Here is a 26,214-nt window from a genome sequence, read left to right on the forward strand (position 1 = left end):
CTCTGCAGAGATTCTAGCAGTGATTCAGGGTGTGTGTATGTGTGTGTATGTATGTATGTGTGTATGTGTGTGTGTGTATGTATGTGTGTGTATGTGTGTATGTGTGTGTATGTGTGTATGTGTGTGTGTATGTATGTGTGTGTGTATGCGCATGCATACTTGTTTTTCGAGGCAGGGTCTCATCTTCTGTGTCAGACTCCCAGAACTTGGGATAACAAGTATGGATCTCCTTGCCATGATGAACATCCACAACTTCTGGGAAGGGAGTGTTAAGGGAGTGTTAAGGATGGAGACAGGCTAGTTACTCATAGTGATCAATTTGTCCTGGGTATAAGTCAGCACTTTACATTATTGAAGTTGGGAGTCGCAATTGACTGATAATGGCAGCTGGACAGAATGGCAGACCCCTGTAACCGCAGAACTTGGGAGCATATGTTGCAGATACCCAAGTTCACGTCTATCCTGAGCAACACAGTGAGACCCCACATTAATGAAATATGAACCCTTTGTCCTGTATGATGGACATATGGGGTGGGGGGGCAGTGAAACCATTGTGGATGATGTCTTGAATGATGGCCACATGGGTGTGCACCTGATAACCCAGGGAATTGTGAGACTTGAAGGCTGAACTTCAAGCTCGCCATGGCCTGGGCAGACAGCTCATCACATTGTCCCGGTATGGAACAGACACCTGCCACACACTGACCACAGCAGTGGTGAAACTGGATGCCAGCATCTTCTGGATGTTTCTCACTTACTCTTCACATTTTAGTGAGTGCCTGTATTGTTGTTAAAAGTCTAGGTGAAAATCCAGCCTTACAGAAAGTAATAGAAGGAAAATCACTAACCAAGGAGTCCAACAATGACCACAATAACTCAAACATCTAGAGACCCTTCACCAACACAACCCAAAGAAGGGAAACACCCAAACTCTATGATTAAAAAAGTAACTGGAGTTAGCAACCACTGGTCATTAATATCACTTAATGTCAATGGACTCAACTCACCTATAAAAAGGCACAGGCTAAGAGATTGAATAAGAAAACAGGATCCAACATTCTGCTGTTTACAAGAAACACACCTCAACCACAAAGACAGGCACCTACTCAGAGTAAAGGGATGGGAAAAGGTTTATCAAGCAAATGGACCTAAGAAACAGGCAGGTGTGGCCATACTAATCTCTAACAAAGTTGACTTCAAACTTAAATCAATCAGAAGAGATGGAGAGGGGCATTTTATACTCATAACAGGAACAGTTCATCAGGATGAAGTCTCAATCCTGAACATCTATGCCCCTAATATAAAAGCACCCACGTACATAAAAGAAACATTGCTAAAACTCAAGGCAGCCATTAAACCGCACACACTTAATAGTAGAAGACTTCAACACTCCTCTCTCACCAATGGACAGGTCAATCAGACAGAAACCTAACAGAGAAATAAGAGAATTAATGGAGGTAATGAATCAAATGGACTTAACAGACATCTATAGATCATTCCACCCAAATAGGAAAGAATATACCTTCTTCTCTGCAGCTCATGGAACCTTCTCGAAAATTGACCACATAGTCGGTAACAAAGCAAACATCCACAGTTACAAAAAAATATTAGTAACCACCTGTGTCTTATCAGATCACCATGGATTAAAGTTAGAATTCAACAACAAGGCTACCCCCAGAAAGCCTACAAACTCATGGAAACTGAACAGTCAACAACTGAACCACACCTGGATTAAGGAAAAAATAAAGAAAGAAATTAAAGTCTTCCTGGAATTCAATGAAAATAAAGAAACAACATACTCAAACTTATGGTACATTATGAAAGCAGTCCTAAGAGGAAAGTTCATAGCACTAAGTGCCCACTTAAAGAAAACAGAGAAAGCACACAATGGAGACTTAACAGCCCACCTGAAAGCTCTAGAAAAAAAAGAAGCAGACTCACCTAGGAGGAGTAGAAGACTGGAAATAATCAAACTGAGGGCTGAAATCAACAAAATAGAAACACAGAAAACAATCCAAAGAATCAATGAAACAAAAAGCTGGTTCCTGGAGAAAATCAACAAGATTGACAAACCCCTATCCAAACTAATCAAACGGCAGAGAGAGAATTTGCAAATTAATAAGATCAGAAATGAAAAGGGGGACATAACCACAGACACAGAGGAAATTCAGAGAATCATTAGATCTTACTACAAAAGCCTGTATGCCACAAAACAGGAAAATGCAAAAGAAATGGATACTTTTTTAGATAAATACCATATACCAAAGTTAAACCAGGACCAGGTGAACAATCTAAATTGACCTGTTAGTCGTGAAGAATTAGAAGTGGTTATCAAAAACCTCCCTACCAAAAAAGCCCAGGACCAGATGGTTTCAATCTGGAATTCTACCAGAACTTCCAAGAAGACCTAATACCTATACTCCTTAATGTATTTCACAATATAGAAACAGAAGAGTCATTGCCAAATTCCTTTTATGAAGCTACAGTTACTCTGATACCAAAACCGCAAAAGACTCAACCAAGAAAGAGAATTATAGGCCAATCTCACTCATGAACATCGACGTAAAAATCCTCAACAAAATACTGGCAAACCGAATCCAAGAACACATTAGAAAAATTATCCATTATGATCAAATAGGCTTCATCCCAGAGATGCAGGGCTGGTTCAACATACGAAAATCTATCAATGTAATACATCATATAAATAAACTGAAAGAAAAAAAAACCATATGATTGTTTCATTAGATGCTGAAAAAGCATTTGACAAAATTCAACATCCCTTTATGATAAAAGTCTTGGAGAGATTAGGGATACAAGAATCATACCTAAATATAATTAAAGCTATTTACAGCAAGCCGACAGCTAACAGCAAATTAAATGGAGAGAAACTCAAAGCCATCCCACTAAAATCAGGAACACGACAAGGATGTCCACTCTCTCTATACCTCTTCAATATAGTGCTTGAAGTTTTAGCAATAGCACTAAGACAACATAAGGGGATCAAGGAGATTCGAATCGGAAAGGAAGAAGTTAAACTTTCGTTATTTGCAGATGATAGGATAGTGTACATAAGCGACCCCAAAAACTCCACCAAAGAACTCCTACAGCTGATAAACACTTTTAGTAATGTAGCAGGATACAAGATCAACTCCAAAAAATCAGTTGCCCTCTTATACACAAATGATATGGAAGCAGAGAGGGAAATCAGAGAATCATCACCTTTCACGATAGCCACAAACAGCATAAAATATCTTGGGTAACTCTAACCAAGGAAGTGAAAGATCTCTTTGACAAGAACTTTAAGGCGTTGAAGAAAGAAATTGAAGAAGACACCAGAAAATGGAAGGATCTCCTCTGCTCTTGGATTGGGAGGATCAACATAGTAAAAATGGCAGTTCTACCAAAGGCTATTTATAGATTCAATGCAATTCCCATCAAGGACCCATCAAAATTCTTCACAGATCTTGAGAGGACAATAATCAACTTTATATGGAAAAACAAAAAAACCCAGGATAGCCAAAACAATCTTATACAATAAAGGAACTTTTGGAGGCACTACAATCCCTGACTTCAAACTCTATTACAGAGCTACAGTAATGAAAACAGTGTGGTACTGTCATAAAAACAGAGAAGTCGACCAATGGAATCGTATAGAAGACCCGTTTTTAGCCCACAAACCTATGAACACCTCATTTTCGATAAAGGAGCTAAAAGTATACAATGGAAGAAAGAAAGCATCTTCAACAAATGGTGCTGGCACAACTGGATGTCAACCTGTAGAAGAATGAAAATAGACCCATATCTATCACCATGCACAAAACTCAAGTCCAGATGGATCAAAGACCTCAATATCAATCTGAACACACTGAACCTGATAGAAGAGAAAATGGGAAGTACCCTACAGGAGATGAGCACAGGAGATCGCTTCCTATGTATATCCCCAGCAGCACAGACATTAAGGGCCTCATTGAATAAATGGGACCTACTGCAACTGAGAAGCCTCTGTAAAGCAAAGGACACTGTCACTAAGACAAAAAGGCAACCTACTGACTGGGAGAAGATCTTCACCAACCCTGCAACAGACAAAGGTCTGATCTCCAAAATATATAAAGAACTCAAGAAACTAGACTTTAAAATGCTAATTAACCCAATTAAAAAATGGGGCACTGAACTGAACAGAGAATTCTTAACAGAAGAAATTCAAATGGCCAAAAGATACTTAAGGTCATGCTCAACCTCCTTAGTGATCATGGAAATGCAAATCAAAACAACTTTGAGATATCATCTTACACCTGTCAGAATGGCTAAAATCAAAAACACCAATGATAGCCTTTGCTGGAGAGGTTGTGGAGAAAGGGGTACCCTTATCCATTGCTGGTGGGAATGCAAACTTGTGCAACCACTTTGGAAATCAGTGTGGCGGTTTCTCAGGAAATTTGGGATCAATCTACCCCTGGACCCAGCAATACCACTCTTGGGAATATACCCAAGAGATGCCCTATCATATGACTAAAGCATTTGTTCAACTATGTTCATAGCAGCATTATTTGTAATAGCCAGAACCTGGAAACAACCTAGATGTCCTTCAATGGAAGAATGGATGAAGAACATGTGGAAGATATACACATTAGTGTACTACTCAGCGGTAAAAAACAATGACTTCTCGAATTTTGCATGCAAATGGGTGGAAATAGAAAACACTATCCTGAGTGAGGTAACCCAGACCCAAAATGAGGATCATGGGATGTACTCACTCATAATTGGTTTCTAGCCATAAATAAAGGTCACTGAGTCTATAATTTGTGATCCTAAAGAAGCTAAATAAGAAGGTGAACCCAAAGAAAAAAAATATAGTTATTATCCCTGCTATGGGAAATAGACAAGATTGCTGGGCAAAAAATTGGGATCTTGGGGGTGGGGTGTGATGGGGGTAAGGGGAGAAGGGGAGAGAAAAGTGAGAAGGGGAGGATGGGGGAACTTGGGGAAACCGGATGATTGGGGATAAAACAAGGTTGGGTAGAGGAGCAGGGAATCACAAAACTTAATTAAGGGAACCACCTTAGGGTTGGTAAGAGACTTGAACCTAGAGTGGCTCCCAGGTGCCCAGGGCAATGTTCCCAGTTAGTTCCTTAGGCAGCTGAGGATAGGGAACCTGAAATGACCCTATCCTATAGCCATAATGATGAATATCTTGCATATCACCATAGAACCTTCATCTAGCGATTGATGGAGATAGAGACAGAGACCCACACTGGAGCATCGGACTAAGCTCCCAAAGTCCCAATGAGGAGCAGAAGGAGGGAGAACATGAGCATGGAAGTCAGGACCACGAGGGGTGCACCCATCGACTGAGACAGTGGGGCTAATCTATTGGGAGCTCACCAAGGCCAGCTGGACTGTGACTGAAAAAGCATGGGATAAAACCGAACTCTCTGAACATGGCAGACAATGAGGGCTGATGAGAAGCCAAGGACAATGGCATGGGGTTTTGTTCCTACTTCATGTTCTGGCTTTGTGGGAGCCTAGCCAGTTTGGATGTTCACCTTCCTAGACCTGGATGGAGTGGGGAGGACCTTGGACTTTCCACAGGGCAGGGAACCCTGACTGCTCTTCGGACTGGAGAGGGAGGGGGAGAGGAGTGGGGGAGGGGGAGAGGGGCGAGAGGAGGGGGATGGAAATAGGAGGCTGGGAGGAGGCAGAAATTTTTTTTTCCAATAAAAAATAAAAAAGTCTAGGTGACTATAAACCATTCTTCTTTCACTAACAGTAGAAGACCAAGAAGGAACAACAACAAAAAAACAAATGTTAAAATACTTCCTGCAGGATGAGGGTTTGAGAATCCAAACATAAGGCCTCACTGAAGCACCAGAGTGTCAGGGAGTCAGAGGCAGAGTTGTCATCGCATAGCCCCGCCCCTTCTGGGAAACAGAAACTAGCTGTGGATATAAGGTGCAGCTGGCTCCAGCAGCAGTGCCACAGTCAGCAAACACAGCTGGCCCGAGGATGACCCAGAAACTCAGCAACACCCCTGCCAGAGAGCTGGACAAGTTCATAGAGTACCACCTCCTTCCTGACACCATCTTCCGAACTGAGGTTAAAGCAGCCATCAACACCATATGTGCTTTCCTGAAGGAGAGATGCTTCCGAGGTGCTGCCCACCCTGTGAGGGTCTCCAAGGTGGTGAAGGTGAGTCCCCCTCTGCCTGAGCTGACCCGGGTGGGCCAGGCTGCAGCCCTGAGTGGGGGTGGGTTACCTACCTCTCTGTGTCTCAGTCTTCTCATGTGCACCCCCGCTGTGCCACAGCATAGAGAGCAGAACAGAGGCCCCATGTGCTGGATGACTGGACTGAGGGAGCCTCATTGTCCATGTTTCCCACCTGCCAAACGGGACCCCATGACAACAGTACCTAACCCATAGTCACTGTCATGGCTACTGAAATGTCATTTTGTAATGCCAGCTCAGCTCTGTGGGGTGTACACGTGTGTTAGTGAGTGTGCTCTGCATTTAATTCAGGGAGGTGTTGTGAAATGGTGGGAGGTTGGACCTTTGCGGGCCAAGGGGCGACATGGGAGGTGAGAGACAGAAACACCGTTCTGAAGACAGGGCTTCCACAGGGAGTTTTACTGCAGGAAGGGAAGGGAGAGAGAGAAGAGAGGAAGAAAACACAGAGCGATCTTGTGGAGAGAGAGAGAGAGAGAGAGAGAGAGAGAGAGAGAGAGAGAGAAAAGGAGAGAGAAAGAGAGAGCAGTATAGAGGGATGCAAAGAGAAAGATGAAGAGGAAGGAAAGGTAGAAGTAGGCAGAGTTCTGCCTCTTAAAGGAACAGGGTACTGCCTGGGTGACACATTCTGTCGGGTATCCAGGGTGCAGGGACCATATATGTCTGGATGCTAACATTCCTCCCCTTTATATATTAAAAGGTTGAGGAGTTAGGTGTGGCATGTTAGGGAAGTGAGGGCACAAATTCTCGAGACTGCTTCCTGCTGGTTCGTGGGGTGTCAACCGTATGTGGGGAACCTGAGAAAGCTGGAGTGCTGGCCATGTCCTGGGTAGCTGGTGGTTTCACTGCTGTCCAGGATTTATGGAACTGTCTGCACCTCTTGGACCTGGCAGCATGCTGGCAGAGCAGAGGACAAGGTAAGTTTAGGGGATTTTTTTTTCTTGGATTCTGGTCATTGAGAGTCAAGACCAGGGACAGGTGGGTAGGCATAGGCTGTCGATGGGCAGTACTTATCTGGAGTGCATCTGACCTGTGTAGGGTGAATCCAAGTTGTCTTTCTGGAACTTACAAGAATTCTTTGAGTTTGCAAAAAGATATAAGTTTAGACACATCAGAATTTTTACTGCATATAATCAGTATTAGAATTTAAATCGTAGAAACAGCAGCACACTCACCAGAAGTGATGCTGGTTGAAAGCATTAATGCTCTTTCTTCTATCCAGAAAACTGAGACAGATGTTTTTAGCATAACGAAAAGGACCTTTTACATCTAGAGTTAGGAAACAACTAAAGGGAACTCAACATCCTGAGCTTGTGGCTATGATAATATAGTGGCATAGGTCAGTGGTTAGTACTCTGCCCAAGCTAGGTTAATAGCTTATCAGAATTGTATTGATTACAGTTAAGACTATGAACTTGTGGCGTCTTAGTGTAACAGTAGCACAATGAGAGAGAGAGAGAGAGAGAGAGAGAGAGAGAGAGAGAGAGAGAGATATCTGGAATGTGCTTCATTCATTTAAGTGTCTCAAATCACTTTCTCTTTATCAGCTCTTAAGTCTTTTTCCTCAGAGCTTTATTGATGTGGGATTCCCCTCCTTATGCTATGAATATGTTTTATTACCATTGGTTAGTAAGGAAGCTTCTCTGTGACTATGGCAGGGCGGAATAGAGCCAGATGGGAAATTTAAACACAGATATACCAAGAGAGTAGGCCGAGTTAAGAGTCACCATGTAGCTGCCAAAGGAGACAGATGACTGCCCCAGAAACTTACTGGTAAACCATGAGCCTTGTGATAAAATACAAAATAATAGAAATGGGTTAATTTAAGATGTAAGAGTTAGTTAATAAGAAGCCTGAGTTAATAGGCCAAGCAGTGTTTTAAGTAATACAGTTTCTGTGTGGTTATTTTGGATCTGGGTGGTCAGGAAATGAATAAGCAGTCCCTGGCTACACTTTATAACTTACATTTACACACCTTAATAACCTGCATTTACCCATCTTAAAACACATTCTTAGGCCCTAAAACATTCTGAGATCCTCATATCTTAAGCTTTTCTATCTTTATAGAAGTGACCTTTAAAGCACCTGCCCCTTCGCCATCATCATGGCATCTCCCTAACACCTAGGAGAAATCTGTCTTGTGAGTTTCTCTTTCTGAGTTTGGAAGCAAGGTGAACTGTGTCTAGACTTAGCATCAGCTCCAGAAGAGTGAGGCCTGGGACCTGAATTTTTACACAGAGCGCTGAGAAGGCGGCTGAAGCCTTGGCTGCTGCTGTAAAAGCGGCAGAGTTGTCCAACAGCGTCAGGTCCTGAGAGGAATAAATTTTACCTGAATTAATGATTAGAAATGGCAGAGACTTACTGCTTGGCTACCTAGGCGGCCACCACAGGGTCCCCCCTGGTCTCAGAGTTTCAGGGCAGCATCCATCTTCTGGCTGGAAGAGGCAGGCCTGCAAAGCCCTAGACGACCCCACAGGCTTCTGTGGAGTAAGGCTCCTCGGGGGAGCAGCCGACCCTTGTTCTAGGCGACCTGAGGCAGTCTATTCTCCAGGGACCTGCTGATCACAGTCTGAAGAGGGTTTTGCAGCAGTTGAGGTGAAAGGCATTTTTTTTCCTCAGTGGCTAGCACTGCCACTTATGAAGCAAGTTCCAGGTGGAGGTTCTTCTGTGCAGAACCATCTTCTTTGGAGGGAATGGGGGTGCCAGGAGCTGGCATGATTCTTTTTTATGAAAAGCATTTTAGTTAAACTTTTTAAATGCAGTATTCTGCAGACCTCTGAGTATTTGAGGACTTCTGTCTATTGGGTATATCTGAGTAGTTACTTGTTAGAAGCTTAACACTAAAAACTGACAATAGTCACACAGTAGGAGAGGCAATAATCTTCTAAGTTTAGTTTACACCTGATTTAATTTAATTTTGCTTTGTTAGGTTTCCCTTGTAAACAGCTCACAGGAAGGATTGGTGGTATACATCTCTAAGGTAGCTTTTGTTAGTCTGAGATAGATCTTTATAACCCTAAATTTTTATCATATAGACTATATTTTAGAGTTTAATCACATATACAGTATGCTGTAGCAGATCGAACCATATATTTTTATCATCATCTAAAAGTACACGCTAATTTTAAGTACTTGAGACTTTTTTCTTAGTCTAGAAGGAGACACCATGAACAGAGCTCATTAGGACTGTTTAGAGCATTTTCTTAGACAATAGCTATATATATATATATATATATATATATATATATATATATACACATATACATACATATATACACAGAGTTAAAGCTAGCTTCCATGTACACATATAGGGCTAAATCTAAATTATATGCATACACACGCATATACTAAACAGGGTTTGAGAAAATAAGAAAGGGAGAACCAGGGTGTGTTGGGCAAGACAAAGCTGGCAAACAGACAGAGCATTTAGAGAAAGAGAGTAGACAGACATAATCAGGTCTTTGGAGCAAAGAAAAAGAAAGACAGTGGAGAATCAAAGCCACCAGTGAACGAGACAACAGATTTGTTGCAGGTCAAAGAGAGAAGATTCGCTACAGGCGGAACAGGCAGGTGGGGTCCCTGCATGAAGTGGGTGCCATGGCAGGCTCTGTCAAACTTGCCACTATGCAAACCTGCCACACCCAACAGAGTCAGTGGAAGAGGAAATTAGAGACAAGCAAGCAAAGGGCAAAAGGAGTGAATGAATTATTCCTGGCGGGCATTTTTACAGGCAGAAAGTGAGCTAGGCTGTGGGTGTTGCACAGGGTAGAACCTCACAGGCCAGAACCACGCTCTGAGATCTCCTGGGTCAAACCATCGCCAAGAGGGAAGTCAAGGGCTGAGAGTACAGAATCCCCAAGCTGCAGAAAGACCTGGACATGCCCGGGGGTGGGGTGGGAATACAGGGTTACAGCACCAACTGTACACCTGTTCCAGACTCAGCACCTGCCCACAGTCAGCACAGGGAGAAAGAACAGAGATGGCACATTAGGATTAAGAATTGTAGTCTTTAACCTTAGTAAAGATGGCAGTTAGGTCATCTGACCTGTCTGTCCTTGCCCTTAACCAAGATGGCACCTACGCACGTGTTATATAATGTACTGACAGACCACATGATAAATTTTTAGAGCAGTTGTATAGATTTTAATTCATACTCAATTAGCAAGACACACATACAGGACATTCAGAGTCACATGGTTGTGGCCACACCTTTCACACACATTTTTTTTCATACATATGAAACAGACAGGAAACAGGGTCCGCCCCAGACAGGCTAAGCCTTCGCCACAGTGGAATGCAGCAGGAGGCCATGTGACAGTGTTAGCAGAAGTGGGTGGGATAGAGGATCTCAGTGTGGCTGGATCAAATGCCGGGAGCAAGAAGCAGAGAGACAAGCAAAAGAAAACCAGGGGCAAGGACGGAGAGAGCCGTGATAGGGTACACCTTTCCAACTATGGGATAAGCAGCAAAAGTTGTAAAGGTCCATGAAATATCAGGACCTGGAGCGCCACTAACTGGCCATTTGGGTTGATATCTGGGTTGGGTATTGAGATAGGCACATTTTCTGTGAGTGAGGTAGAAGGTCCAGGGCTGTACTCTAGAGTTCCAGAAATTCAGCCTGGACTGTAACACAGGCTGGCCTTGGGTTGTCACCACAAGGTCCAGGGACCATGGGGAGTGGGTGGGCACGGGCTGTTCTATGTCGTCTAGTAGGAACAGGTACCAGAAGGCTTGAACCTGAAAGACACATGGCTGCCTAGTATTGGATTTTTGAACAGGGCCAAAAGGCGAGAAACCACGGTCCCAAGATGAATCCCCATTCGTGGAAGCGTGGCCAGAGAAAGAGGGCTTTCCAGAAGAGCTGCTGTTGGATATGGGATTCCAGGAATCCTTAGTTGTAAAAGTGACTGGGCTTCGGGGCCCAGTCCTGTTGCTCCTCAGACTGCCAGCAGGCAGGAGGAAATGCCAGGAGAGCCTGCCCAGTCACGTGGCACCAATGTTATGTAATGGCGGGAGATAGGACCTTTGTGGGCCTGGAGGCCACATGAGACAGACACACCATGCAGACAGAGCTTATGTGGGGAGTTTTATTGGAGCAAGGGAAGGGAGGGAGTCAGGGAAGGGAAAAGAGTAAGGGAGCACAGAGTACTCACGGGAAGAGCAAAAAGGAGAGAGAGACAGATATGCAGAGATAGAGAGGAAGAAGAAAAAGAGAAGTAGGCTGAGTTCTGACTCTTAAAGGGACAAGGTACTGGGTGTGCACTCTGTCAGGTCCCCAGGGGCCCGGCCAGATGTGCCTGCATGCTAGCAGGAGGCTCTTCCTGTGTCAGTATTACCTCAAAAAATGATCTCTTTGTGAATTCAATTCTCTTAATTTCAGATTTTGTTCTGTGACCTTTGAAAACTGTTGCAGGCTACCTTCACGCAAGCATGTGGTGTGCATTTAGTGCATTCCCTCAACATTCTGCTAGCAGTGAGGATCGTGACAACAGTCTCATGCCTGTGTTTGCTCAGTCTCCTCCTGCCCACCACCATCCCGCCCTTTACTCCCACGCTGACCTCCCCTAGAGTCTCCCTTTGATTTCATGTCACATGTGTGTGTGCAGCTGAATCTGGATTCCACATGGAGAAAATGTGCAATTTTGTCTTCTCTCATGACCCATGCTTACTCCTTACTAGATTTAGACCCCTCCTGTGCCTCCCACACATAGTCTCCCCTCCCTCCCTCCCTCCCTCCCTCCCTCCCCCCTCCCTCCCTCTCCCTCCCCCTCCCTCCCTCCCTCCCTCTCCCTCCCTCTCCTCCATCCATCCCTCTCTCTCTCTCTCTCTCTCTCTCTCTCTCACACACACACACACACACACACACATACACACACACACAGAGCCATATTTAAATCTACACTCCAGAGATAAACACTGATGTCTGCCATTCTGAGTCTGCTTATCTCTCGTACCATGAGGAGATCCAGAACCATCTATTTTCCTACATAGATCCTGATTTCACGCTCAGGACTGACTAGTATTCCACTGCGCATGTGCCGGCTCTCTCCAACCAACCATTTTCCTGGGTGGTGGACCCCTAGGCTGCTGAGGGCCTGGACTGCTGGCCACGGCTCTGCCTGTCACCTGTCATTCTCATTGTTGTCTTTCAGGGCGGCTCCTCGGGAAAAGGCACAGCTCTCAAGGGCAGGTCAGATGCCGATCTGGTGGTGTTCCTTAACAATTTCTCCAGCTTCCAGGACCAGTTAAACCGACGCGGAGAGTTCATCCGGGAAATTCGGGAACAGCTGTATGCATTGCAGCGTGAGGGACATATTAGAGTGAAGTTTGAGGTTCAGAGTTCATGGTGGTTCAACCCCAGGGCACTCGGCTTCACACTGAGCTCCTCCCTACTCCAACAGGAGGTGGAGTTTGATGTGCTGCCAGCCTATGATGTCCTGGGTAAGGCAGTCAGCCTCAGCGCCCCCTTCCATCCTCTCTCTCATTTTTTTCCTCTGTGTGTGTGTGTGTATGTCCACACGTGTGTAGATCTATGCACATGTTTGTAGGTGTGTGTAAAAACCAGAGGCCAGTCTTGGATGTCGGTTACTTGGGAGCCTGATTTGTTGGGAGGTTGACCTGGGATTTGCTGGCCCACCTTGGTGGCTCTGGCAGTATGCAGCTGGGCTCAGTGGGGTGTGAGCTCTGATGGAGCTGCACTCCCAACCTCGAGCAACCTGGAGCCTCGGCATGTTTATTAGGTACAGCACAGGGTGGGGGACGGGTGGCTGGTGTGTAGTTGGTGTCCGTAGGAGAGGACTCTCAGGCTGTAAGCAAATATACTCAGATATATTCAGGTCTTCACTCAGGCTTCTTCCTCTCCCTACAAGACAGCCTGGTTTGTTTGTCTGTTTGTTTGAGATAGCTTGACCTTTGCCCTGGGGTCAGCTGATCCACTTATCTTGTCAGATAATGAGCCTGAGGGGTCCTCCTGTCTCCGTCTTCCCAGCAACGGGATTTCAGGTGTTGACTCCACCTCAGAATTTATGTGGGTGCTGGGAATCTGATTTTGGGTCCTTCTACTTGCCTATCCATCCCTTTAAGGGAGCCTTCTCCACAACCTCAGGAGCATCCAACAGAGCACCCGCACAGTGGTCAGCTCTCTTTGTGGATGTGTGGAAATTCTGAGATTCTTAAAGTGGGACAGAGGTTTAGATAATAATTAACATCTGTTTGTTTAATCTTCTATCAAAGAGAAGGGGACTTCAGACCTGTGCTGAGACGTGTGTGTGTGTGTGTGTGTGTGTGTGTGTGTGAGAGAGAGAGAGAGAGAGAGAGAGAGAGAGAGAGAGAGTTTTCCAAAATTACAAACTGGCCAACTCTACCCAAAAACAACCAGGAACACTCCCTGATAGCACAGTGGGGACTTGGGGAGCTTAGAGGATAGTTGAGACTTTACATTTGAGGAGACACAGCTCCCCCTGATGGCCACTGTGTGATCTGCTCCTATTAACTTGCAAGGTCACTTGCCCTTGGTTTAGGAGAGCCATATAAACAATACAGAGTCTCAGGCAGCAGAGAATGAGAGGCCAGACCGGGAGTAAAAGTAGGGCAGTATACTGCAGAAAACACAAGAGGCTTGGATACCAGCTGAAAGGAAGGGGCACAAAGGCAGTGACCCAGAAATGAGCTGGAAGGTGACTCCCCAGAAGCCTGTCTTGGCCATGGACATCCCCAGCCTTGGCAGCTTTCCGGTAGGAAAGTGGGGCCACCACAGCAGGACCCTCTTGGAAATGACAGTGAGTGACAGTCCCAGAAAGGACCTCACTCACAACTCTACCCAAGATGACTTAGTCGATGCCCCATTGTGTGGTGGACCTTGAAGCTGAAACTCTCCTGGGTCACTGAGTGACAGGCATGTCCCGGTATCACAGAGTGATTTTGCCATGTGCCAGCATCAAAGCCTGATGGTAAGGTCTGCCACAACCGTGGCCACACATGTGCACACGCCTGAGACACAGCCTGCTGCCTGTCTAGTCTACTCAGATGTGCACACGCCTGAGACACAGCCTGCTGCCTGTCTAGTCTACTCAGATGTGCACACACCTAAGACACAGCCTGCTGCCTGTCTAGTCTACACACATGTGCACACACCTGAGACACAGCCTGCTGCCTGTCTAGTCTACACACATGTGCACACGCCTAAGACACAGCCTGCTGCCTGTCTAGTCTACACAGATGTGCACACACCTGAGACACAGCTTGCTGCCTGTCTAGTCTACTCAGATGTGCACTTGCACCCACACACAGCCACACAGCCATATGTGTTCCCTAGCCTGCTGCCTAACCACTCTACAAGCTCAGGACACACACACACACACACACACACACACACACACACACACCCTACTACTCTCAAGATCTGGACAAACAAAACCGCATGATATTCATTTAGGTACAATGGAAAGTCATCCAGTGAAAGCGCACGGTGGCTGGGGAGACAGCTCAGTGGATAAAGGCAATTGCTACACAAGCATGAAGACATGAGTTCAAATCCCCAACACTCACCTAAACAGAAAGGACCACATATTGACCTCTAACCAAGGGCTTACATGGCCAGAGACATGAGAATCTCTGTGGTCTGCTGGTTGCCAGCCAAACTCTTTGCCCACAAAGAGACCTTGTCTCAAAGGAAGAAGGTGAAAAACTATGAAGGGAGACACCTTATGTCTTCCCATGGCCTCTTAACATATAAATATAGTTTCTCTCAAACACACACAAATAACATATGCACCAGACTCAGATAGGACAGAGACATTATAAGCACGAGGTATATGACAGAAAATGCAGCAGATGTCTCTGCAGTAAACTCCGACACAAGCAGGAGTACACATACATGGCATACACTGTGCAGAAGATGCTGGACACCAGGGCATGGTTGGCCATTCTTAGATGACCGTGCAGCTCTCTTGTGTGTGACCTCAGTGTGCTGTTTCCTCCCACCACTGTCTCCAGGACCAGCTGGTGGCAGGAACTTTCCAGGTGTACTCAGTCCTGAGGTGAGGGCTGACACATGGATGAATGGGGAGTGATGCTTGCTGTGGTAAAACTCTACACTATTGAATGAACTCCATAGTCAGTGAGCTTGTCACCCCCCAGATAGACCAAAGCACCACAGAGAAGGGCTGTGCTATTAGCTGAATGAAGCATCCTTGACAGGTCAACTCAACTACATCAAGCCTGACCCCCAAATCTACAGAAGGCTCATCATTGAGTGCACCTCCCTGGGGAAGGAAGGCGAGTTCTCCACCTGCTTCACCGAGCTCCAGAGAAACTTCCTGAAGCATCGTCCACCCAAGCTGAAGAGTCTCATCCGCCTGGTTAAACACTGGTACCGACTGGTATGGCATCTGGTCCAGCCACTGTGGGCCACATCTTACAGGGCAGAGAATGGAAGGGGTGATGAAGAGGAAGAAAGATGAGGAGCAAGGTGGGAGGGAAGGAGTGGTGGGAAGGGAAAGAGAGCTGAGAGGTGAAGGGGAAGTCAGGGAGGAGATGCTGTAGGAGAGGGAAGGGGGGAGGCTGGGAGGGAGGGAGGGAGGACGAACCTGGGAGGAAGGAGGACTTCCCATGTTGTTAGGAATGATTTCTTCTAGTCCAGTTTCCGTTCAGCTAACTCACTCTTCAGCTGCATCTAATTCACTGTTCATGAGTCATTGTGAACTCTGGATTTCTCTTTCTTTGTTGCATTATTTAGAGACAGGGTCTCACTAGGAAGCTATTGATGTCCTGGAACTCACTATGCAGACCAGACTGGCCTTGAACCCACAGTTCTTCCTACCTCTTCCTCCCATTGCTGGGATAAAGGTGTACACCATCTCACCCTACTTTATCTTCGGATTTCTAGTTATTTCTTCATTCCTTCTTTCCTTTCTTTTTCTTTCTTTCTTTCTTTCTTTCTTCTTAAACATGCACTGGTACCTACTATGACTTAGATTTTCCTGATGTGTCAAGCTATGCTTTCTTTACATTCCCATCCTGCAATGTTTCTGGAGTTTTTATATGTGTGTGAGATAGATCTGGTGTGGTATATGTATACCTGCTCTTGGGAGCACCTGTCTATGTGTGTGCATGTGTGTACATAAGCATGTGGAGACCAGAGAGCGATGCCAGGTCCTCAGTCACTCTCCACCTTTTATATCCAGACAGGGTCTCACACTTGAGCCCACAGTGTGCTGAATTAGCACTTCTGGATCGTCATATAGTCCCGGGGACCCCCATTTCCATACACTTAGGCTGGGATGAGGAGTGGGTTTCCTCACAAGCCTGACAGTCATGTGTTTTCTGGGATCTGAGCTCTGGTCCTCACCCTTGCAAGGAGAGGATGTCACTTTACCCACGGGGCATCTCCCTAGCCTTTCCCCAGTTATTTCAGCCCTGTGATAAAACCATCAATGGTGAGCACCATTACTATCCCGCCCCTATCCTCACTCCCTGGCTGTCAATCACTGTGTCATGATTCCTCCTGTGCCTGCCGGTAAATGCTCAGTCTCTGTGCATCACACGGTCTCCATGTCAACCACACAGCCCTTGGCTATAGCATGGTAGTGCACATAGACCGAATCTACAAGGACGGGTATGACTGTGTGTCAGTAAGCCTGTGATGACATCAGGTGGCAGCTGAACTGACCCCGTGAGAAGTGGTCCCCACACAGCTGACAGCCCTGGTGTTTTTTTTTTTTCCGAGACAGGGTTTCTCTGTAGCTTTGGTGCCTGTCCTGGAACTAGCTCTTGTAGACCAGGATGGCCTTGAACTCCCAGAGATCCGCCTGCCTCTGCCTCCTGAGTGCTGGGATTAAAGGTGTGCCCCAGGCTGACAACCCTGTTCTCCTCACTGCCTTTCTCTTCTCAGTGTAAAGAGAAGCCGAGGAAGCCACTGCCCCCACAGTATGCCCTGGAGCTGCTCACAGTCTACGCCTGGGAACGTGGGAGTGGAGTCACTGAGTTCAACACAGCCCAAGGCTTTAGGACAGTCTTGGAACTGGTCACCAAGTACAGGCAGCTTCGAATCTACTGGACAAAGTATTATGACTTTCAAGACCAATACATCTCGAGCTACGTGCTCAGTCAGCTCAGAAGAACAAGGTAGACTGTCCCCTCATGACTCAGTTCCTCACCAGGGGCTCCAGGCTATAGCAGTGGAAATTGGGAGGTGGGAGCTCCATGTCAATGGAGCATCTCCTGTCCTGTCACTGTGCTGGCACCTGATCGACATGAGGACCTGTAGCCCTGGGAGGCAGGGGTGGGTTTTCCTGTCTGCAGATGAGGAGACCGAGGCTCTGACCTTGTCCAGACCCAAACAGCAGAGAGGGGAGCGCATGGGGCCGGAACTGAGCTGTTCCAGCTGTAACAGTATGGTAAGGGCTGTGAGGCACAGAACAGTGCTGGACTAATGAACAGTAAACAATGCAGTAGACTTTGTCACCTGAGGAAAGGGTATGTCTTGATCCTATGCTATCTTCAGCCTTCATATCCCACCTTATGAGACTACCCACCACACAGATCAGAGAGGCTGAGGAACCTGACCCAGGACACACAGCTACTAAAGTGTAGAGAATTCTAACCCAGGCCTCTCAGGTCGTGTCCAACAATCCCTTCAGGGTTGCTCTATACTGTGGGGCAGGGACTCAGGACAAACTTTGGATAGCAGAGCTCTGCTGGGCTCCTCCTCTGTCCCTGTGCAATGTCATCTGTGGCACTGGTCATCTGGTCAGCTCCCTCTCTGAATGTTGCTCTGCAGGCCTGTGATCCTGGACCCGGCTGACCCAACAGGGAACGTAGCTGGTTCCAACTCAGAGGGCTGGTGGCAGCTGGCAGAAGAGGCTGCAGCCTGGCTACAATACCCATGCTTTAAAAACTGGGATGGTTCCCTAGTGAGATCCTGGAATGTGCCGGTGAGAACTTATCATCGTCTTGTCCTCTTGCACACAGATCTGGTCACACCACCTATTTCAAGAATATTCAGACAAAGATGCCCAGGCTTATAGGTTTTCCTGTCACACTGATTGCTGTACAGTTATTCTCAGAAATTGACACATCACCCCTGCAGAGTTCCTGTCACTTGGCCTCCTAAGGAAGGACAGCCTCTCCTCTGTCTGCTTTGTGTTCAGGCTCCGTTCTGCCCTCTTTATTATACACGGGATCCTCACACATGCTCTGTCCAGTGTTCTTTATCATACAGTAGCTCACTGGATCTGCACACACACTTGTCCCGTGTTCTTTATCATACAGCATCTCTCTGGATCTGCGCACACACTATTTCTGTTTCTCTGTATCATACAGTATATTACTGGATCTGCACACACACTCGTCCTGTGGTCTTTATCATACACTATCTCACTGGATCTGCACACACACTCGTCCTGTGTTCTGTATCATAGAGTATCTCACTGGATCTGCACACACGCCCGTCCTGTGTTCTGTATCATAGAGTAGCTCACTAGTTCCTCACTAGGGCTCTACAAGGTGTGCTTAATAACATCCTTGTCTTTCTGGTGATACGAGAAGGCTCAGGGCTGGGGATATGGCTCAACCAATGAAACACTTGCCATATAAGTAAAGATAAGGAGCCTCATATCACCCCCAGAACCATGTAAATAACTCAGACAGGAAGATGTGCACTTTCCATTCCAATTTTGGGAAGCAGGATTGGAAGGACCCTGGGCCCACTGATGAGGAACCATAGCCTATTGGTGAGTCCAGTCCAGTGAGCCTCAAAATGCTAAGGTGGACAGCACTTGAGAAGTATGGACTTCTCTGTTGATTGCACACAAATATATTTACAAATTTACACATATACAGAAACACACACACACACACACACACACACACACACACAAACAAGCATAGAATATTCAAACAAAAAGAAGAAGGCAGAAGGGAAGAAAGCCGAAGCTACTGGCTCAGGGATGCTCAGCTAAGGAGAGGTGGGCTGGGATTCCCTGGACTCTGCAGCTAGTGCTCTAAAGCAGCCCATTTTCCTGTCTCGTCATGTGGCCAACAGGACTCAGCAAGACTGTGTCACAGTAAAAAAGACACAGAGGGACCTGAACTTGGACTTTTACTTTCATGGGGCAGGGGATTTTCTCATGCTAGGGAAGAGATGAGGTCATGCGTGCAGTCAGGATGGAGCTTAGTATGGGTGCAGGGATGTGGGAAGCAAACCTCAGAAGGTCAGGAAGGAAAGGAGAAGGGACCCAGGAGGGAGACAGCTGTGACTGCTGTGGCCTTTAGGACTGTCACACAGTTGGTGGCTAGGCCCTGTCTCCCATTTGGCAGATCTGTTACTGACTAAGGGGACTGAAGGCAAAGCTACATACAATGTGCCCCCCCCTCCCCAAAAGGTCCTGATGTCCATCTTTCCAACATGGGGATGTGCTGACCCTTCTTCTGAGGGCTCTGGTGGTCAGTCAAATGCCCATCCCCAGAAATAATTTACATACCCTTCCCGGTAGAAATGTGGGCTCCTGACATGACTGTGTGTTTTCTGTTACAGACGGAGGTTGATGTGCCCAATCAAGAGGTTAGATGTTTTTCTTTTTTTATTATTTTTATTGAGCTCTACATTTTTATCTGCTCCCCTCTCTACCTCTCCCCTCACCTTCAACCCTATCCTAAGATCCCCATGTTCCCAATTTATACAGGAGATCTTGTCTTTTTCTACTTCCTATATAGATCAGATCTATGTATGTTTCTCTTAGGGACCTCGTTGTTGTCTAGGTTCTCTGGGATTGTGGTTTGTAGGCTGGTTTTCTTTGATTTATGTTTAAAAACCACCTATGAGTGAGTACATGTTATAATTGTCTTTCTGTATCTGGATTATCTTACTCAATATGATGTTTTCTAGCTCCATCCATTTGCCTGCAAAATTCAAGCTGTCATTAATTTTCTCTGTTGTGTAGTACTCCATTGTGTAAATGTACCAAATTTCCTCATCCATTCTTCAGTCGAAAGGCATTTAGGTTTTTTCTGGGTTCTGTCTATGACAAACAAAGCTGCTATGAACATAGTTGAGCACATGCCCTTGTGGCATGATTGAGCATCCTTTGGATATATACCCAAAAGTGGTATTACTGGATCTTGAGGAAGGTTGTTTCCTAATTTTCTGAGAAATCGCCATACTGACATTCAAAGCAGTTGTACCAGCTTGCATTCCCACCAGTAATACAGAAGTGTTCCCTTTCCCCACAACCTCTCCAGCATAAGTTGTCATCAGTGTTTTTGACCTTGGCTATTATTTCAGGTGTAAGATGGAATCTCAGAGTTGTTTTGATTTGCATTTCTCTGATGACTAAGAATGTTGAACATTTCCTTAAGTGTCTTTCAGCCATTTTAGATTCCTCTGTTGAGAGTTCTCTGTTTAGGTCTGTACCCCATTTTTTTTTAAATTTATTTATTTATTAAAGATTTCTGTCTCTTCCCCACCACTGCCTCCCATTTCCCACCCTCCCCCAATCAAGTCCCCCTCCCTCGTCAGCCCAAAGAGCAATCAGGGTTCCCTGCCCTGTGGGAAGTCCAAGGACCACCCACCTTCATCCAGGTCTAGTAAGGTGGCACAAAGCCAGTACGTGCAGTAGGATCAAGAACCCATTTCCATTGTTCTTGAGTTCTCAGTATTCCTCATTGTCTGCTATGTTCAGCGAGTCCGGTTTTATCCCAGGCTTTTTCAGATCCAGGCCAGCTGGCCTTGGTTAGTTCCCGACAGAACATCCCCATTGTCTCAGTGTGTGGGTGCACCCCTCGCGGTCCTGAGTTCCTTGCTTGTGCTCTCTTTCCCTTCTGCTGTTTTTGGCTATTGTGAATGGTGAAACTTCTCTGATTTCCCTCTCTGCTTCCATATCCTTTGTGTATAAGAGGGCGACTGATTTTTTGGAGTTGATCTTGTATCCTGCCACATTACTAAAGCTGTTTATCAGCTGTGAAAGTTCTTTGGTGGAGTTTTTGGGGTCGCTTATGTACACTATCATATCATTTGCAAATAACGAAAGTTTAACTTCTTCCTTTCCAATTCGAATCCCCTTGATTCCATTATGTTGTCTTATTGCTATTGCTAGAACTTCAAGCACTGTATTGAAGAGGTATGGCGAGAGTGGACAGCCTTGTCGTGTTCCTGAGTTAAGTGGGATGGCTTTGAGTTTCTCTCCGTTTAATTTGATGTTAGCTGTCGGTTGCTGTATATAGCTTTTATTATATTTAGGTATGATTCTTGTATCCCTAATCTCTCCAAGACTTTTAACATAAATGGATGTTGAATTTTGTCAAATGCTTTTTCAGCATCTAATGAAATGATCATATGGTTTTTTTCTTTCAGTTTATTTATATGCTGGATTACATTGATAGATTTTCGTATGTTGAACCAGCCCTGCATCTCAGGAATGAAGCCTACTTGATCATAATGGATAATTTTTCGGATGTGTTCTTGGATTCGATTTGCCAGTATTTTGTTGAGGATTTTTGCGTCGATATTCATGAGTGAGATTGGCCTATAAATCTCTTTCTTGGTTGAGTCTTTGAGTGGTTTTGGTATCAGAGTAATTGTGGCTTCATAAAAGGAGTTTGGTAATGACCCTTCTGTTTCTATCTTGTGGAATACATTAAGGAGTATAGGTATTAGATCTTCTTGGAAGATCTGGTAGAATTCCGCATTGAAACCATCTGGTCCTGGGCTTTTTTTGGTAGGGAGGTTTTTGATAACCTCTTCTAATTCTTCGCGACTAACAGGTCTATTTAGATTGTTCACCAGTTCCTGATTAAACTTTGGTATATGATATTTATCTAAAAAAGTATCCATTTCCTTTACATTTTCCAATTTTGTGGCATATAGGCTTTTGTAGTAAGATCTAATGATTCTCTGAATTTCCTCTGTGTCTGTGGTTATGTCCCCCTTTTCATTTCTGATCTTATTAATTTGCAAATTCTCTCTCTGCCGTTTGATTAGCTTGGATAGTGGTTTGTCAATCTTGTTGATTTTCTCCAGGAACCAGCTTTTTGTTTCATTGATTTTTTGTATTGTTTTCTGTGTTTCTATTTTGTTGATTTCAGCCCTCATTTTGATTATTTCCAGTCTTCTACTCCTCCTAGGTGAGTCTGCTTCTTTTTTTTCTAGAGCTTTCAGGTGGGCTGTTAAGTCTCCAATGTGAGCTTTCTCTGTTTTCTTTAAGTGGGCACTTAGTGCTATGAACTTTCCTTTTAGGACTGCTTTCATAGTGTCCCATAAGTTTGAGTATGTGGTTTCTTTATTTTCATTGAATTCCAGGAAGACTTTAATTTCTTTCTTTATTTCTTCCTTAATCCACGTATGGTTCAATAGTTGACTGTTCAGTTTCCATGACTTTGTATGGTTTCTGGGGGTAGCATTATTGTTGAATTCTAACTTTAATCCATGGTGATCTGATAAGACACAGGTGGTTACTAATATTTTTTTGTAACTGTGGATGTTTGCTTTGTTACCGACTATGTGGTCGATTTTCGAGAAGGTTCCATGAGCTGCAGAGAAGAAGGTATATTCTTTCCTATTTGGATGGAATGTTCTATAGATGTCTGTTAAGTCCATTTGATTCATTACCTCCATTAATTCTCTTATTTCTCTGTTAGGTTTCTGTCTGATTGACCTGTCCATTGGTGAGAGAGGAGTGTTGACATCTCCTACTATTAGTGTGTGCGGTTTGATGGCTGCCTTGAATTTTAGCTATGTTTCTTTTATGTACGTGGGTGCTTTTATATTAGGGGCATAGATGTTCAGGATTGAGACTTCATCCTGATGAACTGTTCCTGTTATGAGTATAAAATGCCCCTCTCCATCTCTTCTGATTGATTTAAGTTTAAAGTCAACTTTGTTAGAGATTAGTATGGCCACACCTGCCTGTTTCTTAGGTCCATTTGCTTGATAGGCCTTTTCCCAGCCCTTTACTCTGAGTAGGTGCCTGTCTTTGTGGTTGAGGTGTGTTTCTTGTAATCAGCAGAATGTTGGATCCTGTTTTCTTATCCAATCTCTTAGCCTGTGCCTTTTTATAGGTGAGTTGAGTCCATTGACATTAAGTGATATTAATGACCAGTGGTTGTTAACTCCGGTCATTTTTTTTAGTCGTAGAGTTTGTGTGTTTCCCTTCTTTGATTTGTGTTGGTGAAGGGTCTCTAGATGTCTGAGTTATTGTGGTCATTGTTGGACTCCTTGGTTAGTGATTTTCCTTCAATTACTTTCTGTAAGGCTGGATTTGTGGCTGCGTATTGTTTAAATTTGTTTTTATCCTGGAAAATTTTATTTTCTCCATTTATAGTGAATGAAAGCTTGGCTGGGTATAGTAATCTGGGCTTGCACCCATGGTCTCTCAGTTTCTGCAGTATATCTATCCAGGACCTTCTGGCTTTCATGGTTTCCATGGAGAAGTCAGGTGTAAGTCTGATAGGTTTACCTTTATAAGTAATTTGGCCTTTTTCCTTTGCAACTCTTAATATTCTTTCCTTATTCTGTATGCTTTGTGTTTTGATAATTATATGGCGAGGGGATGTTTTTTTTTGATCCAGCCTATTCGGTGTTCTGTATGCTTCTTGCACCTTCATAGGAAAATCTTTCTTTAGGTTGGGAAAGTTTTCTTCTATAATTTTATTAAATATATTTTCTGGACCATTGAGCTGCCCTTCTTCTCCTTCTTCTACTCCTATTATTCTTAGGTTTGGTCTTTTTATTGTGTCCCATATTTCCTGAATGTTTTGTGATGAGAGTTTGTTGGACTTGCTGTTTTCTTTGATCAGTGTGTTTATTTTCTCTATGGTATCTTCAGAATCCGAGAGTCTTTCTTCTATCTCTTGTATTCTGCTGGTTATGCTTGTTTCTGTAGTCTCTATTCGTTTACCTAGATTTTCCATGTCCAGCCGGCCCTCTGTTTGTGTTTTCTTCTTTGCCTCCATTTCAGTTTTCAGGTCTTGAACTGTTTCCATTATCTGTTTGATTGTTTTTCCTTGGTTTTCTAGGGTATCATTCACTGATTTATTCAATTCTTCAAACTTTCTGTTATATTTCTCATCCATTTCTATAAGGGCGTTTTTTACATGCTGTTTAAGGGTGTCAATCACTTTCATGAAGTCAATCTTTTCTCCTTCCTCTTGATTAAGGGGTTCTTGTCCTCCCGTTGTGAGGTCGCTTTTTTCTGGTAGCTTCATGTTGCTTTTCAGCTTGTTGGGCGAATTCTTGCCTTGACGTCGGCCCATCTCTTCTTCCAAATGCTCCCTATGGATCTTCTTTTACCGGATCAGGTCTCCTTGCCTACCAAACGCTGTCTCTCCCCAATGTTGGCTCTCCCAAAGCTGGGTCTCCTGGCGCCGAAAGATCAGGCCTCCGTGCTGGTTGGGCAGCTCGCAGACAAAGCGCCTACCCCGCTTGGTGCAGGCAGGCCACAGAAACAAAGGAACTGCTGCCCGCCCGGGAGCCCCGGGTACTCGGACCCAGCGCCCAGATAGGCTGGGCTGGGCGATGCCACGCGCCAAAAGAGGGCAGTGGGGGCGAAGTGGGGAGGGCTCTGGACAGAAGCTGGGTGGGCCAGGAAGAAAGAGGCAGCACCCGGGGAGTAGAGGCCCTGCAGAGAGCCCAAGCAGGACAGGGGGCCAAGAAACCCCCGAGCTCCCCGTCCCAGGCTGGCGCCGTGGGCCAGAAACTCACCCCAATGCTGGGTCTCCTGGCGCCGAAAGATCAGGCCTCCGTGCTGGTTGGGCAGCTCGCAAACAAAGCACCTACCCCGCTTGGTGCAGGCAGGCCCCAGAAACAAAGGAACTGCTGCCCGCCCGGGAGCCCCGGGTACTCCAACAAATGATATTTTTATTATAAGTGTGTTCCAGCAATTTGGACAACCCAATGTACTTTTGTTTGCTGTGTCTCTCAACCCTAAATCAGCACCGATAGGAGAACCACCCCTTTCTTGTGGATAGGAATCATAGGGAATAACCACGGGCTCCACTCAGTTCCTGTTTGGTTTCTCTGTAGACAATGCAATGGCTGTGAGGACTTCATCTACAACTGTGGCCACCAGGACACATCTGCTAATCCAAGGCTTCATATAATAAGAAGTACGGAGGTGTTAGCTGATAGACTTTCACCTCGGTTCCTGGTACAGCTTCCCTGCCTCCCTGGTTGTGTTCACTACACAAAGTGCCCTCTAGTAAAGAACCTATATAAAAGCTCAGCTTTAGTGATTGTGTTCTCTGTCTACCAATCATAACTAGCTCTTCAAAGAGCATCATTCCGTCCACCCTGGAAACTGAAGGTTAATGGGAAAGACATTGCCATTAGGGGAGCACCTTGAAGAGTGGGAGACGAGCCCAGCCATGGCTTCCATCCCAGCACGCCGGGATGCAGAGGCAGAGGCAGGCAGATCTCTTGAGTTCAAAGCAACTTGGTCTAAAAAGCGAGTTCCAGGACGGCCAGGACAATTATACAAAGAAACCATATCTGGAAAAAAAAAAGAACAAGAAGAAGACATCTTAAAATACATAGTGGGAAGAGGGGACAGAAAAGAGATAGGGAGTGGAGAGTTGAGGCAGGGATAGGGACAGGAAAGGAGGGGAGTGGTGTGGAGAGAAGGAAAGAGAAGTAAGAGAGAGGTGGGAAGAGAAGAGGAGAGAAAAAGCAGTGTCACGTGGACAGTAAAGGCAACAATTTGACCCTAAAAATACTGACTCAAAGTGCTTCTGCTGTGTGCTGATTCTAGGATGTGAGCATAGGAAACCAAACGGGACTGACAGTAAAGGACCTGAAGGCAGGATGACATCCTGGTGGGCTTCCTGTCTTCGCTGTGCCTAAACACACAGCACAGGATAATTGTCCTGCTAAAGTACACAGCAACCTAAATATTTGCAACAAACAAAAGAGAACACGTTATCTTCTACCTTTCTCTATCATGAACCCCACAGGTGAAGCCAGGCTAATCTCTGGTTCTCTGGTCTAGCAGATTTAGGAAAATGTCT

At 45.2% G+C, this 26,214-nt stretch overlaps 1 protein-coding gene across 1 annotated transcript; it reads left to right on the plus strand.

Moving 5' to 3' along the window:
- The first annotated feature begins 5,986 nt into the window (after positions 1–5,986).
- Positions 5,987–25,423, plus strand: LOC121445994 (2'-5'-oligoadenylate synthase 1A-like). Its single transcript, XM_041648235.1, has 7 exons — positions 5,987–6,186; positions 12,372–12,660; positions 15,418–15,599; positions 17,111–17,343; positions 17,999–18,152; positions 19,754–19,780; positions 25,235–25,423. Exons 1-7 carry the CDS (start codon positions 6,004–6,006, stop codon positions 25,250–25,252), a joined length of 1,086 nt encoding a protein of 361 aa, XP_041504169.1. The 5' UTR covers positions 5,987–6,003; the 3' UTR covers positions 25,253–25,423.
- Positions 25,424–26,214: the final 791 nt, after the last annotated feature.

Source organism: Microtus oregoni, unplaced genomic scaffold, assembly GCF_018167655.1.
Source record: "Microtus oregoni isolate MIOR12 unplaced genomic scaffold, Mior012 000003F_ref0000135, whole genome shotgun sequence".
Lineage (NCBI taxonomy): Eukaryota > Metazoa > Chordata > Mammalia > Rodentia > Cricetidae > Microtus > Microtus oregoni.